Source organism: Polypterus senegalus, chromosome 14 (assembly GCF_016835505.1).
Source record: "Polypterus senegalus isolate Bchr_013 chromosome 14, ASM1683550v1, whole genome shotgun sequence".
NCBI classification, from domain to species: domain Eukaryota; kingdom Metazoa; phylum Chordata; class Cladistia; order Polypteriformes; family Polypteridae; genus Polypterus; species Polypterus senegalus.
In genome coordinates, this window is record NC_053167.1 from 103,842,119 (window position 1) to 103,860,998 (window position 18,880).

The following is an 18,880-nucleotide window of genomic DNA, read 5'->3' on the forward strand; positions in this document are numbered from 1 at the left end:
TGCTATAAAGTTAATGACTGTTTTTCCAGTCTGTGTTTATCATATTCTTAATCTCTGCGTTCACATTCAGATTGCATTCATTAAAGTGATAGAACGGACACAATATGCCACATAAGGAGTCTCATATGAGAAGTAAAACCCACTTTAAAGAGCGATCAGTCCTAGCAAATTTAAAATGGGGAAAAGTTGTGGTGAGGACGCCATGTTTTACGTTGAGTCTGATTTCTCAGTGGATACAAGCGCCTTTTTGTTTTAATGTGAACTTCTTGTTGACTCACTTAGGACCAAACAAAAAAACGTTTAATTGGAAGAACATGTACATTTGGATATGTTCTCAAGTTATTAACCAGGGATGCATTGTTATGAATTATATTATCCCACATCTTTAATTAATCCCAGTATAAACATAAATACTTCTACAACATGTGCCAATCTAGGTCAGACAATTTTTATTTAAGATAAAAAAAACCTGATTTCTTAAAACTATCACCTGGCTGAATACAAGAATGACAAGGACACATACTGTAAGGGTTGTCAACATTATGTGTGAGGTCTCAAATATCCAATGTGTTTTTGTTTTCGCTGCTGATGAACATTGAAAGCTGTCATTGTATTTAATTATATACAACAAAGACCAACAACAACTGCAGTCTGTTTTTCTCAGGCCTATGAATAGAAAAGACAGAAAAGAATATTGTAATGTAAGTTTTACTCTGGACATGAACAAGTGCTTATGCAATACTGGAGCTTTGATAAAGTCTATGAAAAGTAAAATCAACTACAGCATTTATTTTGCACATGTAATGTAGTTTAAGAAGCAATATAATCCAATTCAGGTTTGTGGGGGCTCGGTACCAATGTCAGGGGCACTGAGAATATGGCAGGAAAATGTCATTTCCATAGTTGCTGTCCTTATCTCTGTTGTAGAAGACCACTAATTGTCTAAAAAGTCAGGGTAGACGTTATGCCATCAGCATGACTACCTACTCTTGCGTTGGTTCAATTAAGAACTTAAGACGTGTCACAGGTGAGAGGACAGCGTTCAGTCCATCAGGCTCATTTGATTAGCTAATCGATCTTTAGACCCCCCCAAAAGTAGAGCATAATAAAATAAACATTGAGCGAGAAGCGACTATAACAAATGGCATGAAGTAATAAATATCCCCCTATTCATTGTACTGTATGTACCAAAGCGTACAGGCATGCAGTGATTTTACAGTTCAGCTGCCGTGCCAGATACTGAGACGGCTCGCCACTGTGCTCTCCACTGTACTTCAAGCTAGTGAGTGAGGACTTGAGATGAAACTTTGACGTTCTGTCAGACTTCACAAAACATAAAGGCAACATTGAGCTGCTTTGATGAGAAAAGTGACCATGAGAGAGCCTCAGTGATGTGCATGCCCAAAACTTGAAACGACTCACTTTTTCCACTGCTGCCCTATTGATTTCAATTGGAGCATGACCCCCACCAAGCCTCCTGAAGTACACAATCGGCCCCTTTGTTTTGCTAATGCTGTGGGACAGACTGCTGTTTTTACACAGTTCACTAAGGAGTTTCACCTCTTCTCTGTATTTTGTTTTTTCATTGTTGGTAACTGGACCCACTACAGTTGGGAGTTTGCGTCATGCTTGACGACGCGGCCCTGGATGAACAGCTGTGAGGTTGAGCACATGACCTAAGGGCGCTGCAGCGTTTGATGAGCGTCGTCCAAGCCCACTGGTCTGAGGGCGTCTGTGAGGACGCAGTAACTGCAAAGGTTTTGCTGTAATCAGATTCTTAATTAGAAGCTGATTCTTTTGCTTTATTGACCACACCACTTAAATTGACCTTCAGCTCCTTGTACTTACTACACCGTTGTATCACAAAATTCATTCAGCCATTATTTTAATTTTCTGGGAAAAATCTACAAAAACAACTGGGCAGACTTGAAACCCTGAGTCCATTAACTTTAACATTTTTTTCCCTATTTTATGAAAGGCAGTTACTTCAACAGCAACATTTATTTATATAGCACATTTTCATACAAATAATGCAGCTCAAAGTGCTTTACATGATGAAGAAAGAGAAAAAAGACAAAATAAATAAGAATTAATATAAGGGAGCACTAATTAACATAGAATAAAAGTAAGGCCCGATGGCCAGGGAGGACAGAAAAAACAAAAAAAACACCAGACGGCTGGAGACCACGAGACCACCCAGCCCCCTCTAGGCATTCTACCTAACATAAATGATCAGTCCTCATTGTATTCAGGGTTCTCATGGATGTTCATGATAAATACACTGATGAAAACGTGCCCACCTTGATGCTTTGCTATTTGGGACCGATTGTTAATTGCCTTCTGGTAAACAAAGTGAAACAACTCATTTTTGACAACTATGTTAATTAAAATGAAACAAAAAACAGAAGACGGAGAGACTATGAATGAGCTGGCAGAACTTTGAACTTTAGACAGAAATGCAAGTCACATTTTTATTATTTCTTGAGAATGTGTGGGAACCTAATCTGGGTCTACAAAATCCTCAAAGGCAATGATACAGTAGATCTTGCAGCACTCTTTCAGCCTAATGGTGAATCGCGTTCTTGAGTAGACCAGTAGAAATTAAGGCGAAGTGCACTGAGGACCGAAGCCAAGAAGCACTTCTTCACACATAGAGTTGTAGGAATCTCGAACTACCAAGCCATGAAGTTGAAGCAGAAACCTTGACAACCTTTAAGAAGTATCTGGATGAGACACTGGGACCACTTAGCTAAACAAACAAGTTAAATGGACTGAATGGTCTCCTCTCATTGGTCACATTCCGAATGTTCTTATGTTTTGCAGAATGAGCCATTAAAGAAACAAGGAGTTTCATTGATCACAATAGTGACCTGAAATTCAAAAGCTAGTTGGAAGAAAACTATGCAATCACTGGGGCCTTCATCTAAACAAATGTCCTGAACTTTGTAAAAGCATTCGGTGGACATTGGCATTGAAAGCCAAGCTAACATGAATGAACAGCATTCTTGTATTAAGTGTCCCTTTTGTCCAAGTGTCCTGGGATGACCACTCAGCAGGAATGATGGCCCTGCATATTGGCTTGCACAAGGTTACAAGGCCTTGTAGTTGTGCATTGAGACTTTTCCAGTTATACGGCCACGTTGCAAGACCCAGATTACAGAAATCCCCATCACCTTTTTTGTTGATGACAAAATGACAAATAACCCTAACCCCAATTGTTAAAAATGCTATCTGTATTTTAAGAAAACAGTTTGTTCAGTTTAGTCGACAAGTTTAAAAAGTGCATGATGCAATTACAGTACAGGTACACACAAATTTTGTGCCCGATGTTACAAACCTAACACTGAACACAATTCTGTGTCTTTTTTGTGACCCTGTGCTAACATTCACTTTCTGGCAGTGGTTACTGAACCTTTTTTAACAGTAACAACACAGGCTGCTACTAAATGATGTGTGGATGTCTGTAAAATATGGGTCCTCTGTACATCTGTTAATCAAGTTGTCAAACTGGGTCCAGTGTGCTGTGCTCGATAGGAGGCACTTCATATCATACAGAAGGATGTAAACTAAAGATGTAAGAAGATGCTTTCCAACTGATTATAACATGTCACTGATACCCTCTGAACATGCAGATTTAAAGGTATTTACTCTGACATTTCCTCAATAGGTGGGGTCCCTAAAGGCATCTATTTATGTAAGTAATCATTACAATGACAGATCTACAGGAATTGCCCTTTAAGCATAGCATCAGAACACTACAACACATTTGGAAACCCCCAGTCTCCATTGTGAGGATGTCTATTTTTTTGATGAATGCTACTTTTTTAGTAACATTTAATATAATCAGAGCAGATCTCATAAATCATTAAGATCATTTACATGTCTGGAAACAAAAATTAGTTTTGACTCTTTTTGTTCAGACAATTCAGCTATTTCTGATTCGACTTCAGTATCTCCACACTCCACCTTAGTCAGTGTGTGGCCAAAATCAGCAGCACCAATTCAGCCTCAGTATAAGTGGATAACAGTGAGATGGGTGCCTAAGAAGTCAAAATATAGTCCTGTGGCAGTTCTGACTCTTTCTATCACTGTTGCCTCAGAAGGAAAATCTCCAATCTTAAAGCTGTTTAAATCTTGATTGAGATCTACTACGTGCCAGGAGAGCTCTAACTTTATTGGTGCCCGATGTTCAAAGGTCTTTGCACCTGGAGGACATGGCGGCTGCATTTGCGGTATCCAAAGTCCGGAGAGCAGCCTTTTTTGAAAGCTCATGTCTGTCTGTCAGTCTTAATGTCTGTAGGAACTATGGTTCTGCTGAATGTTTCAGTGATCATTGGTTCAAACTGAGTAAGGAAAAGTGTTAAGAATATCTGTGAATGGGACATCGGTTGTTAATAAACAGAAGACCTTGATCTGAATCTGCATTTTTTGTTAGACATGCACTAAATGGTCAGCATGAACAGGAATAATGTACTGGCACATTTATAATTGTAACTTCATCACTAATGTTTATTCACAAGACTTGTACTTAACTACGTCTTGCTTTGTCTTCACCAATGTAGCTCTACATGACCATTCTTATGGCCAGGCCCTCTAATTTTATGTATCAAGTTACCTCTTTGTTTTGTTGTTGAGGGGTGAAGCACACACATTAAACAATACACAACTGTTGTTCTGCCAGCTCATTCACCTACCATTGGCTGCAACTCTGTAGAGCCTTCATGACTTTTTGACTGGCTTGTATCCATTGTTAGAATTTCTTGTTTGCTTCTATTCATAAATTCCTGTGTGAAGTAAATATACAGCATTAAATACAGCATAATTAATATAAAGTATGTCAGAGAACTTCAAATCCCAAAACAGAATCTTTGACTATTTTTCTGTATAGACATGCCATTGATGCATCAGGTGCTGCAGTAGTTGGTGCTTTTGCCTCCCAGATTCTGGGTTCAAATTATTGATAAGTTGGGTGTGAAGATCTTGCTTGTTCTCCCAGTATCTGCATGGGTTCCTCTCTGCTTTTGTTCCTAGGTTCTAAAAAGTTGTGCACTGGTTTAACCGACAATTCCTAAATAGTGTAGTCTGAGCATGTGGGTCCTGCCATGGACAGAAACCCCATCCAAGTTTTTTTCCTATGTTGAGGCCAATCCTTCTGGTATACATTCTTGCTCCCAGTGTCCTGTGGTATAGCGGGTCCGCGGCTCAGAATAAAAGGCCAGTTTTTAAATAAATAATCGCCGCACTCGCAGCTTAAAAAAGTGGCGTGGTAGTGTGGCCAGAGCAGTTCTTCGACGCAATGTAGTGCAGGGGAATCCTCGCTTAAGTGCACAGGTGTGGAATCGTCTCATATCTGTAATTGGGGCCGGGAGCTGCTAATCTCCACACCTGTGCCATGTCCCCATTATAAATAGGGGAAGCGTGAGTGCGGAGGGAAGAAAAGATATAAAAAGAAAAGGATGGAGGTTAATAAGGAGAAAAGGCAGGAAGTGGAGGAGCCAGTGTGAGCGAAAAAGGACAGGCAGCTGGGAGAAGTGAGCCCTAGCGGGGTGTATGGCCGGCAAATGGATTGGGTCACTCCTGCAGAGTTATGCAGAGGAGCAGGAATGACCAAGATGGCTCGCCATGTAAGACAGCAGGAGTCAGAGGCTTGGGAAGTGGTAGGTAGCCCCAGCGTGAGCGCCCTGGTCGCTGCAGTACCCAAGTCTCAGTCTGTCGGAGCCCAACGGAGCCAGGAATCGAATGGCTTCCAGATCAACAGGAGAAGGTCGGCTGCAGGTAGGGCGACTCCCCTGGTGCACGGCCCAGATGGGAGAAGCAGGGGAGCCCCAATATGAAGGCACTGGGTTTTGCTTTTAAAGGACTGCTTCCAGCCATTGTTATAACCTCATTTTAATAGTTTTATTTATTGGATTTTAACCTCCACATCCTCACTATTTTTATTGGATTATTTATTTATTGATGTTTTGAAGCACTGCACTTATTTTGGGTTTATGTTTGGATTTGTTTTGATGGTTTTAAATAAAAGCACTTCTGCACTTTGCACCGTTCCCCTTGCTTTGTTGGTGTCCTCATTGTCCAGCTCATCCAGTTACATTACTGATGGTGACAGGTTTAAAAGGCTCCCAAAAGGGAAGTGGGAGCGTGGAGCAGACCTGCATCGTCACATATCCCTGAATTGGATTAAGCATGTTTGGGAATATTATAATGCATTTTTATATTCTCTTTGCCCAATTGGATTTTCCCCTGCTACTCCATTTTTATCACACCTCTAAAGGATGTGCACTTTTGGTTAACTGATGAGGCCTAATTTGCATTGTGACTGAATATGTCCTGTGATGAACTGAAGTGGACTCCTGCTTCACACGTTTCAGAAAATAGATGGGTGGGATTAGCTGCAAGGTACCATCAATATACTGTCGTTCATAACCAGTGAATTTCTTCTGGAAGACACTTTCTGTTCCTATTGTGATTGTAGTTATAGTTATATACTGTCACTGCAAGCATATCTTGACGTTCCCATTTCCTAGTAATGACAGAGTCATTATTATTGTTATAATGAATATTTGCTCTGCAATCCAAGAAATAACAATTCCGATATCTAATCAGGCCAGGTTACAAAGCAAGCAGCCACAAGAAGGCTTATACGAGAAAGAAAAAGTAGCCTTTGTGCAAAACTGTAATTCCATTCCATTCCCTTTCTTGAATATTATTAAAACAGTCAGCATCAAGCTTGCAGCAACAGCGATCAAGTCCTCAGATTTACATTGTGTGAAAGGTTTGTGGCCCTTTCAGAACATCACTTACACGTCAGCTAAAAGTACCATTGCTCAAGTCTGCATTTATTTATGACATGATCACTCCTTCTATGAAGATTCAAATTCAAAACACAAGCTGGTAGTCAATGTTAGAAACTTCAGGGCAAGGGATACAGGTATAGCTTTAGATCAGGTGCAGTTAAGAAAGCACTCATTCCTTATCTGGCTATGTTAGAAATGTAGAGGACAATCCATTAGAAACTTTGTTTTTCCAACAAGGCCAGCACAAAGAAAGCAGAGGATAAATATTTATTACACTAATGTAACAGTTAGGCAATATGAGAAACAATGTTTGGTGATCAAGAAATGTGCGAATTTGGTGCCTATGATGATTTATTCTTTTGAAAGACTCTTTTCTAATGTTACCATAAGATTATCATAAGAACATTCTTCAAATTCATTATGCCTATCATCATTTGAAATGGACTGGAATATGACAGAAGAAATGAAACCTTCAATAGATGTTTATTTGTCCCCAGGCTCCAAGTGTTTTTTTCTTACAAGAGGACTCCTAAAGTCCAGGACCGGCTCCTTGAGGGTCTTAATGATTTGGGGCGTTAGGGCCACAGGTCAGAAGGCAGTACGTGAAGAGGTACTTGCCTTCTTTGAAACTGGAACAATACAGGATGTGGTTGTAAAAAGAAAACTCAGGGCATTAGTCTGCATTCCCTTTTAGTACCTCAGCACTGGATTGCTTCACTCCAGTGGTCATTCCTAGAGCATTCATTCCCTTCACTCAACCTTTTCTTCAGCACTTGCTCTATGTTCACCAGAGCCATCAGATTTGAATGCTCTCTTCTTCTGGTTCAGGAGACTTTTTAGCTCTCAAGGTTTTTTGTTTGGAAAGCTATAAACTATTTTTGTGGGTAAAACAGTGTTGATACAGAAACATCTTGGATGATAATGAATTAAATTAAATAGCATCCTTGTTTCCCAGTGTTTTCTTAGTTTTTCTTAGAATAAAAGGCTGATGTGATTATATTGTATGTGTAGGCCTGCCCTTATTGTCAATCGTGGGTATGCCTTGGACCATATCTTCTTACTGGCCTTTCTGAAGTTATATTGAGAAGTAGCAAGGGTACCCAATACTGCCTGCACCAAGCGGTATTGCCCAAGGTGGGGGTGCCAAGTAAATTTAGAACAAAACATAGCCTGTGGTTTTTTATTGTGCAAATTGGAAATCTGTGTAAAGTTTGACAGAAATGGGTTCTGTGGTGTGGATTAATATACGGGACAAACACATGCACAACTGTCATGGCTTGGTCATAACATCTGTACTTGTTTTCTTCTGCCTCAGGCCTTCTCAAACATAATTGCAAAATTGTCATCACAATGTGACTACGGGCTTCACTATTCCCTGTGATGCTTTGGAAAATTTAGACCTTGACATTCAACTCTTCTTAGGTCAGCTGAAAGGAATGCAGCTGAACTTACAACTGGACAGCTAAGAGTCAGTATATTAGCCAAAAAAATATATAAAAAGGCAAAAAAGATGCTCATTTTTTCCATAGGTCCGTGTTAGCAGTGGGAAAACCTAACAAATTACAAGTAACTTTTAGTCTGAAACGTCAAAAAATCTCTTCTCTTGATCATAATCTTTCAAATTAAAAGGGCAATTATTTGTTTTTCCTTACCATCAGCTCTTTATTCATGAAGTAGGGTTTATCTGTTGATCCATCATTGGTTTCCAGATCTATTGCATAGCACAGGAACAGCACATCAACTACCCTTTCAAACACTGAAAGGAAGCAGTGTGCCACTGAATAAGACAAAAAGGAAATAAGAAGCAGTGGGATCACCCAAACCTGTAGAACTTGCTGGTAGCTGAATACCATTAGGCCACTGAAAAAAGTGAAACACACCACAAAGACCTGCAAATGGGGGGAAAAACACACAGTAGGTGATCAAAAGAACATAAGAAGGTCTGAGAACAGACTATTCAGCCCTATATAACTTGTCAATCCCAATTTGACTACTTGCATAGATTTGAAAATATCACCAAAGAGTCTACAACACTACTTGTCAATTTATTATGTGTATCTACAGATCTAATTGTAAAGATGCACTTTCTAACACTAGCGTGAAATTTATCCTTAAGTGGCTTTCATCTTAGGCTGCAGTGATTTTGTTGGAGAAATAACCACAGAATCAGCAGGATGCCCAACCAGTCGCTCCAAACATGCAGGCTGTGTGTTATTAGAGTAGAGACCATGGGCAACAAAAAGAGAAACGTATTGCTTCATAAAACAGAAAACCCTAACCACACACTCTAATATTTTATATCTAAACCAGTCAGCAATATTACTGACAGTGTCACTAACCACTGTGGTATATCCATATAATTTACAAAAACAAATGTAAAAATGCCCTTTCTTGGCTATGAATTCTAGGCTGGTCTGCATTTTTTTTATTCAAAGCAAACTTTTGAATGGTGCGTGCATCTGTATATTATTTGTGCTTAGATACTAAGACATGTTATAGGTCAGACTAGATACTAAGACATGTTATAGGTCAGACCTCATGCTTGATTTGAACAGAATGAGCTTATATGGTGATTAAACATAATACATCAGTGCCAACAAGTCACAGCACATTTCAGTGGTTCTAGAATCAGTAACATATGATATATAGCACAAATAAAAATATCTCAAAAATAAATCAAGACACCTAATTTGGAATAGATTTACAGGACTCTGGAAAAGTACACGATTCCTAGTTACCCTAAATCTAGAACTAATAATCTTCCTGTACTCCACTTTTAGTGGAGTAGTTTAGTTCTTTTGTGCCTTTTAAATTTATACAGTCTTGTCAAACAATTAAATGAATTGTATTTGGTTTTTTTTTATGAATCAGCTAGGATAAAAGAATATGCTAAATATAAAGTAATATGTTTTGATGAATAACCAGGTTGTCTAAGAGCTGGAAAACCTGAACTGTTTGCCAACAGTATTCATATTTTGTATCTGATTCAGCTCTCAACAGTAAGATGCACCCTGAACCTAATAAACAATACATGAGCACATGTCCACTTCCCATTTTAATGTATGAATAAATATCTCATTTAAGTGCCATCTCAGTGTGGTCCAAAATGTCCAGTAAAAATGAGATAACAAATACTATATAATAGACTTAAGATATATTTTCTGGATTAGGGAACTGTTGTGTTCATAAACAGTTCAAATTATTGGAAGATTATCAGGGGAGTCAAAAGGGTAAAGGGCTCCTGTGCCTTGTGTAGGTCCTGCTACAACCTCTTTCTATGGCAGGTGAAAGAAGTACCAAGGCAGGTATTGCTGGAAGACATAATGGGTCTGTCATGAGACAAGCAGTTTGATCACTGTCCTGGCCGCCTTTTCATTTATATTTGGGTCAGATAACAGCTGGAGTGGCCAGAAGGCAGCTTTGCTTGTTGGCCCTGTGCCTTTTAAAGTGACCCTAACCGTGTGTTTCCGCTCATAGTATTTCTTTAATAGTCAAATGTATAAAGAGTTTTATGGTGAATTAGAGAAATCTTTGTTAGTGGAAGTAAGAATAACCTGGAAGTGCAGGTTAAACATTTTATGCACTATTTATAAAGTGTATTTATTGAGAGAAGCAATTGAGTAACCCTCAAAGACTGCTGGGAACTTTGTTCTCATGTATTATGTGTATTTGTAAGTACCATGCTTTATATATATTTGGTTAATGCCTTTATCCAAGGAGATTTTCATGGTCATATATGTTAAAACAGTATATGTATTTTTTACAGTTGGACTACGGGCAGATTATGTAATTTTCTCAGAGATCACTCTATGAGTCAGAAATAGGAACAGAACCAGGGATCTGAAGTCCAGACCATTAGCTGCTAGACCACACCACTTATAGCGGTTTGGTTCTTCTGACATTCTATAACTACAGTCTATGTACCTGTAGGTTGTCCTCAGCTAAATGATGGCCACCTAATCTTGGTCTAACGTCCTCTAAGTAGCAAACAACAGTTGTAAAAGGCAACTTACCTTCCCAAGAAAAAGTGAAAAATCCCCAGATGAGTTTACATCTGCCAAACTTAAGGAATGTTTCATGATTACTGCAAATGCCTCAGTGGTAGAAGTGCAGAAATTTGTTCCATTTATAGAAGTTGCAGTATATGCATTCTTCATTGAAACACAAATTCAGAAGTGAGAAAAATAAACAGGGAAAACATTAGGATTTATTTTATATTATGCCATTTTTAAAACAGAGTTTTGAGCTCAACAAATCAATGACCAAATATTTGATGCTTCAATGATTAATTAACATTAATAATAAAAGCGTTTGAGCTGTCACTAATTTCCCCAAACACATCCTTTTCAGCATAAATGTCTTCTATGAGTTCCTGATAGAGGTGAATTCTGTTGAAAGGTAACAAATGCAATATAATATATAATATAATATAATATAATATAATATAATATAATATAATATAATATAGAGGCCTTTTAAAATAGCAATCATTATCCACTATCTATCCTCAACCTTATCTGTTTTACAATGGCTTTAATTCAAGTCAAGTAAAGTTGGGAAGCATGCACTGGTACAGTGCATTACCACACCCACTACACGACGAAAAAACTCAGGATCCTGGTTTGCAACCCCCCAGGCAGACACACGTCCCACCCTGCGGAAATGACCCTCTATCTGCCGCAGCCAGATGTTATGTGGGTGACCCCTTGGCCTGGTCCAGCCACTTGGGTCCCCAACAATGACGATCTTACAAGCTGGATGACCCTCGGGGAAACGTGCCACATGGTCATAGTGCCACAACTGACACTCCCTCACAATGCAGGTAATGTGCCTCATTCGGGACTCCATGAGCAAACCGCTCATTCGACACAAAGTCAAACCAATGGTACCCAAGGATTTTCCATGGAGAGACACAGTACCAAAGGATTCCATTCTTCATCTCAGGTCACTGGATAGCGTCCTTGTCTCGCAACCATATAGCAAGACAGGAAGCACCATGACTCTAAAGACTTGGACCTTCATCCTTTTGCATAGATATCGGGAGCGCCACACACCCTTTTCCAGTGACTTCATGACCCCCCCATGCTCTCCCAATCTGTCTACTGACTTCATAGGAAGTCACCAGAGACATGAATGTCACTGACAAGGTATGTAAACCTCTCGACAAGGTCGACACTCTCTCCGCAAACAGACACACTGCTGATGGCTGTGCCTAAGAGGTCATTAAAGGTCATTAAAGAGGTCATTAAATGACTTTAATTACAGAATTTAATTCAGCTGCAAGCCACTTTTATCAGTTAAATGAATTTTTGGAAATGAGAATTATCGAATTACATGTATCTTTATCTCCCCAGAACCCTGAACTGGATTAAACTGGTGTCACCAGAGTCAAATCACACTCCAATTCTTGCTTCAAGTCTTTAAATTGAGAGCCTGGAGGTGAACCTGGGCTTATCCAGCATGTGATCACAGCTTATCCAGTTGAGAAGAAGTGAATAAGCAAGTCAGGACTTCTACTGCAACTGGGAAGGTATCATATTACACAACAGCAGACTCTCTCAGCCTCATTTCCCTTCCCACATTTGCCCTCATCCCTAAACAATCCCGGACAAGCACTCAAATGTGACAGCATCTTTTATCCCTGCTTAGGAATTCACCTAAGGTAACACCTATCCTTACAGCTTTTATTCCCCCTGATATAGCAGACGTGAAATTCAATGGGCCAAGTTTGAATTCTGATATTGCCATAGGTACCATTGTCCTAAGACAGTAGTGGTGAATTCCAGGCCTTGAGTGCCGCAGTGGCTGCAGGTTTTCATTCTTACCATCTTCTTAATTAGTGACCAGTTTTTGCTGATGATTACTTCTTTTAATTAACTTGACTCAGGCCCAATAGCTGTTTCTTTTTCTTTAATTAGCTGCCAAACAATATTGAGACACAAAACAAGCCACCACATGACCAGCTCCCCTGTGCTCATCACACAATATCTGAAATTAAAGAGAGGTGATGGTCTTGGTAAGGTTGATCTCTCAGGTCACCAAAACATTTTGACGGTGCTCTTAGAAAGAACAGAAAAACAACAGTTTTTCGAAATGTGTGGTGTGGAAGAATCAGAGCAGCAACAAGCCATGGAATTAAATAGCGGGTTTAATTAATTTAATTTAACAGCAAGACTTGGCTTCTGATAAGTAAGTGATTGGAGTGAAATTGGTTAGAGTTTGAAGCCCCAGTTTAGCTGGTCATCTGTTAGCTCGTTTCACATCTCATTTCTGCTAGGCTGTCATTTAATGAAGAATGGAATCAATTCACAGGGTTGAACTCATTTAACAGGGCTATTAAAGTGATGGGGAAAAATTTAATTAGCAGTGAAAACTGGTCACTGTTTAGGAAAAAGGGTTAGAATGAAAACCTGTAACCACTGTGGCACTCCAGGCCTGAAGTTCGCCACCCCTGCCCTAAGACAATTTCAGAGCAGAAGCGGTGGGTTAGACAATGTTAGAATTTTATGTTATGATATCCTCATACCTCTTTAACACAATCCAGAGACACCAGAGTATATTCTGGTAGCATTAGAGGCAAGGTGGGAAACAATCTTGGATGGGACATTACAAAGTCTGCAGGCCCACACACCAATTCACACAAGGCCAATTAACTTAACAATAAAGATCGTTTGGATAAGGCTAAAAATACAACACAGTCAGCGAGAATATGCAAACTCCATACTGAGAGCCACTGTGTTTAGGATTCAGACACAAGGAGCCTGAACCACAAGGCAGCACCTCTCACCAAAGCTGTTCTGAAAATGAATTGCCAAAGGTAAAGGTAAAAAATAACTGACAAAAAGACAAAGGGAGGAAGCACACAAGTGCACATCCACAGTTTGTTGGTGAAATCCTCACAGTGCTTGTGCAATGTGCAAAAGTCTAATGCAGAAATTAAACAGGTGTTTTTGGTCAATGCCATTTCCTAGTCATTAATCAACCCACCAAAGTTACTGCTTCACAACAATATGGAACATGATTTATATATTTTATATTCAACCATCAATCAGTTCACTTAAATATTTGTATTGATCATCTAGCTTCACAGATACTCTGCCCTGACAGCTTTTTCTTAATTCATGAAGTTTAGTGTTTTTCCTTTCGTATTACAGGACTTTGATAAGATGCAATTTTTGGTGTTTTGTGTTAAACAATTACCGTAGTTTCTCAGATCAACACAAAACAGAAAGAAATAACTCACTAGCCATTATGGTGCTCTAACTGACATGGTAGAAAAAATTCTTACAAGACCATCATCTCGGTTCATCAGTAGAGTGTCAAGGAAAGAATTCAAAACCTTCCTCTTTTTCTCCAGTCTGTTGGCTGGAAATAAACACTGCTTTGTGCCACAACTAAATTCAAGACCTAAATCCAAGATTCAATTATACAGAACAGAAAGAAAGCATGTTGCCCCAGCAACTGCAGATCCACTTTAAGTGAAGCCAAAAATGTAACCAGGGTCTCTGTGCAAAGCATGAAACTCAACTTTTAACTTTGGTGCAAAACCTTGGCTTAAGCCAGAAACTCTCAAACAACCACCAATTTCAGGTTACAGAGCTCTGTTTTGCAAAGACAGACCGGTTGGAGCAAATCTTACAAAACTTGGCGTATTTGTTAAGCTTTGGAAATGCAGCACATACATGCAGCACAGCTGAAAGTCATTAGTGGCAGAAAAATTATTCAGAATCCTTCAGGAAGTTTCAGTTGTTTGCATAGCACAAGCGTTTCAAATATTCATTCCATGATTAACTTTATGCAACTTAAAAAAATAATCAGCTTCAAAATAATAAACCAGACAATGACAAATAACTAAGAATTTTCATGTGAAATAATATTTATTAAAAATTGAAGGGCAGCACTCTAGTGAAGTGGTTATTGCTGCTACCTCAAAAATCCAGTGTCCTGGGTTCAAATACCAAAACTTGGTGGGACTTGGTGAGTTTTTCTCCTGGTGTTCTGGTTTACCTTCCTAATTCCAAAGGCACATATCAGGTTAACTGGCAGCTGTGAGCTGAAATGCTACCTGAACAGGCTCTAATGCGCCCTACAACCTTAAAATTGATTAAGCAGGAATAGAAATGTTATCCTATTGCCAACTGAGATCAGTGGAGGTGACACTGTAGTCAACCATACTGTCTCCTAGGTTAAATTCCAAGCCTGGTTTCTGTCTCTGTGGACTTAATGGCGCTATAGAATGCAAAGTATGAGAGATTGGCTGTGTACTGAGCATTGATCCACAGAACCTTATAATTAGGGCACAGTTTACAAACATGAATATAATTATACATTTATATTGCGTCTTCTGTGGAATTCACTCAGGTTGTTGCTCCTGCTCACATCTGATTATCATCCCTGAGATGGCAGAAATGAGGCATAAACTACGGCCGCTGGAATTAGAAGCAATGCAACTGTGCAAAAGGAGATCTGATGGTGTGCAGGGGTTTAGGGATATATAGTGTAACTCCCTGAGCAAATTCCTGAATAGAGACAAATGGTATGATGACCCAGATCTGCTTGGGTTGTGAGCAGTGAGCCCGACAGAGAGCTTAGAGTTACATTATGTGAGAAGCTCTTTCACAGCTAGGAGCCAAATTGGATATAAATGAAGGTGCGGTTTAGATTGTTTGTCATTCCAGCAGTCCATTTTTCTTCCCATTTGCCAGTGTCTCAGCGAGGACATATGGCTTAGGTGAGAAGTAACTATCTGGGCATGGACAGTGTAATTCAAATTAAGTGGCTTTCTTGGATTCACACAGTCATCTGTTGATGGGATTTGAACCTGCAGCCTCACAGATGCAAGCTCCATTCCTTAAGTGCTCAGCCCTACAAGTAATGTGCTGCTGAGTTAATTGGAAAAAAGTAAAATTTTCATCAGAAAAATCTCAGGAACATATACTTTTTGGGTGATTCCCATGACATTATGCATTTATTAATGCCAAGATAAACACCTGGAGGCAATAATACTAACCCAGTTGGAATGGTCTTGAATTACAAAGTCCTAATTTATAATAGTAATCTCAGTAATCCCAGCTCCATAAGCAGTGAGTCAGGGAGGTGAGGACAGGCTTTGTTTCGTAATGCATAAACATCTACAGAGAATGACAACAAGAAACTTGAGCTGAGACTTTCTGTGTTTCTTTTTTAATTTTCAATGACGCATTTAAATGAATATTAATATTTAAAGTTGTGGAAGCTTATTCAAAAGTGGTAGGTAAAAATTGTGTATGCTGATTTTCTAATAAATTTTATAATTACACTAGAATAATGTATTTGATCTTTAAAAACACTTAGTGATTGTTTTCTTTTAAATATTTACATTTATTTACCTGATTCTGGTGCCTCAGGAACTTTTCCAAACACCACAAACAGCAAAAGCAGCATTTGGCCATGCATCTGGCACAGGAATTCTCCTAAAATTACCACCCCACACACACAAAAAAAAAACCAAAAACAAAACAAGACTCCTTTAAAAAATGACTTTCTTACATACAATTTAAAAGATTTTATTTTATGAAGGAAGCACAAGCTCAAAATAAATGAAACAGTTCCTTATAAGCATGAACTATCTTAAATGCCAGTTTCTTTATAATTTTGTGATACCATAAGATTAAACTACTTGGTGATTAATAGCAAAATGAGCTAACCAGCTCTTCACACACTAGGATAAATTAAAAGATTCTGAAAGAGAAATTAAATCCTGAGTGGTATAAAAGTAAGATTTAGATGAGCAAAGGTTTAGTTAGTAGTCTTCCCATTGGAATATGGTGAAGGAAAATGTTTCCTTTTGTTAATACTCTCCCTTTCATCTTTCAAGGTCAACAAAAAATTACTGAGGAAATGCAATTGAATAACAGTTTAGAAGAAAAGATAAGGAAATGCTACTTACTGTGGACGGTGAAAACATAAGCCAAACAAATCTGTGCAGAGTTGACACAGGGCTTAATAATTAACTTACATATGTAACCAGAATAATTGTGATCCACTCATTTCTTGTTCGGTAGTTTAATTGACTGAAAAATATCTTTCTATAAGTTAATTCAATAATTCAGTATATGATGTACAAAACTAACATGCAGTCAAAAGCAAAAATGAGTATACTAACCCTTTGTTAAAGTGAAACAAATAGTTTGGAAATTAGAAAAAAAATGACCCTTTTAAAATAGAAAGACCATCAGTTCCAGGCACGTCTGGAAGAGGGTAGAGGTTTTGATGGTCGCGGCTGGGAGAACAGGCGTCTCCACCCTTGCTGCTATTCTGTCCCATTCACACACAAGCCCTCCCCTCTCTTTTGCCTGTAACACTTTAGAACTATGGTTGCTTAAAAACCTGTATAATTTCCTCATGTATACATAAAAGACAGATAGAAAATGCAAGCACATCTTTTTAGGTTAGTCTTTTCACATTAGTTCTTCAAGGATAAATGTTTGAGCAAACAAAACAGGATAACCACTGCTAGCCTAAAGCTTTGTGTCATGGGAAGGTCATGCTTATTGTGGCTATTTCCGTAATTGATGTTCCCAGCGAACTGCAATTTCAGTGTAGCTCAGTTGTTTATTTTGGCTTTACCTCAACACAAGAAGACGACAAGCATCTCTTTCAAAACAAAGCAATTTTAACAAAGAGCACATACAGTGTCTTACCTTTCCTTTCAAAGCTCTGTGAATGTAAATCAGGACAATCCGTGGAACTCGTACCAACATAACAATTAAAGAGCCCTTGACAACTGTGCCCAAATGGTAGCCGAATACGTTCATTATTGAAGAAAGGACAGGGTGGCTTGGAGGGTTGTTTTTGTCTCTGGCAAAGAACAAAATCAAGCAACATTTAGTTTAAAGCAATAAAGTACTAACAATTAGAAATCAGGGTAATAAATTACCTGATAGCAAGCTCCACAACTTCATTCATCCTTAGCAAAGCACAGCAAAATCAAACACCAAATATGTCATGGTATTTCTTATGATGAAAAATGACATTAATTCCCACTAGAAACTCATTAAAAATACTAGAAATGTTGAAAATTATAATGTTGACTGACAAACTGTTATGTCTGCAGTGTTGAAGATCCCTGTGTGCAATTGTGGAATATCAGTATTTGTTAAAGCAGAAAAATGACTGGGACAGATCCCATAGATTACCCTAAATTTGCCACATGTGGTCTTTGCTGCACCATCTGTTTGAAGCTTTTCCGCTTTGGCCAATCTGGCTCCCTGTTGAACTGCAATAAGCCCAGAGATCATTGCCTATGTTTGTGTTCTAAACACTGTGATATGCGACAGGAGCCTGTTTATACTCTAATATTCCAACCACATAGTTCTCTCATAAACCACTTGCAGAATTCACCATGTAGTCAACAAAGAAGCTCTTGTTTCTGTCCTATGTGGTAGCATACATTACCCGACAATGAAGTATGTGCTGCTATATTTTTGAAACCAGTGCTAAATTTAATCTTTTTATAATTCTTTTTAATAACTATTTAAGAATGCACATGTTCAAATATGTTGTTCATTATCTCTTGACAATCTTGAAGGCAATATATGGTGTTGTGAAAAATATGTGAAAAAATCATATTGGAATGATAATATTAAATGTATTTTTGTGATTAATTCATTGATTACATAACTAGCTTCAAAATATGCTCAATCTGAAATTTGAGAACTTTGAAAACATATTTTGAGGTTTAGGACACTGGTATTTTTCAGCATTATACTACATATAATTAAGATACTTAAATATGACCAAAACATAAAATTATTGTACCCAACAAATGGAAAGTTCGTATTAAATGACCCTATTTATAATTACAAACTGAAAGTAGAATGCCAATAATTGTAATACTGAACTTATGCTGGTTGGCTATAAACAAAAGAGCAACACAGTAGCACTGCTTCATTAGAGCTCAGTCATTGCTGCCGGAGGGTTTGCATATTTTACTATGGGCTTTTCTATGGGTTACCTTGTACAACCCAAAGGTGTGCATGTTAGCTTAACTGGAGATTCTAAATTGGCTCCGTATGAGTATGAGAATGGACTGGCACAATGTC

The 18,880-nt window shown here is 38.5% G+C and overlaps 1 protein-coding gene across 3 annotated transcripts in view; it reads right to left on the minus strand.

Annotated features, from left to right (window-relative positions):
* Window positions 1-432: 432 nt before the first annotated feature.
* The window catches only part of LOC120514771 (choline transporter-like protein 3), a 60,286-nt gene continuing 41,838 nt past the window's right edge, over window positions 433-18,880 (minus strand). For all 3 annotated transcript variants that reach the window (XM_039735316.1, XM_039735315.1, XM_039735317.1), the window contains 6 exons: window positions 17,480-17,636; window positions 16,166-16,249; window positions 10,811-10,948; window positions 8,450-8,686; window positions 4,695-4,784; window positions 433-666 (listed from right to left, as the gene is read on the minus strand). In XM_039735316.1, coding sequence (XP_039591250.1) covers window positions 661-666; window positions 4,695-4,784; window positions 8,450-8,686; window positions 10,811-10,948; window positions 16,166-16,249; window positions 17,480-17,636 — 712 coding nt within the window. In that variant the 3' untranslated portion in view covers window positions 433-660. The remainder of the gene's footprint in view (window positions 667-4,694; window positions 4,785-8,449; window positions 8,687-10,810; window positions 10,949-16,165; window positions 16,250-17,479; window positions 17,637-18,880) is intronic.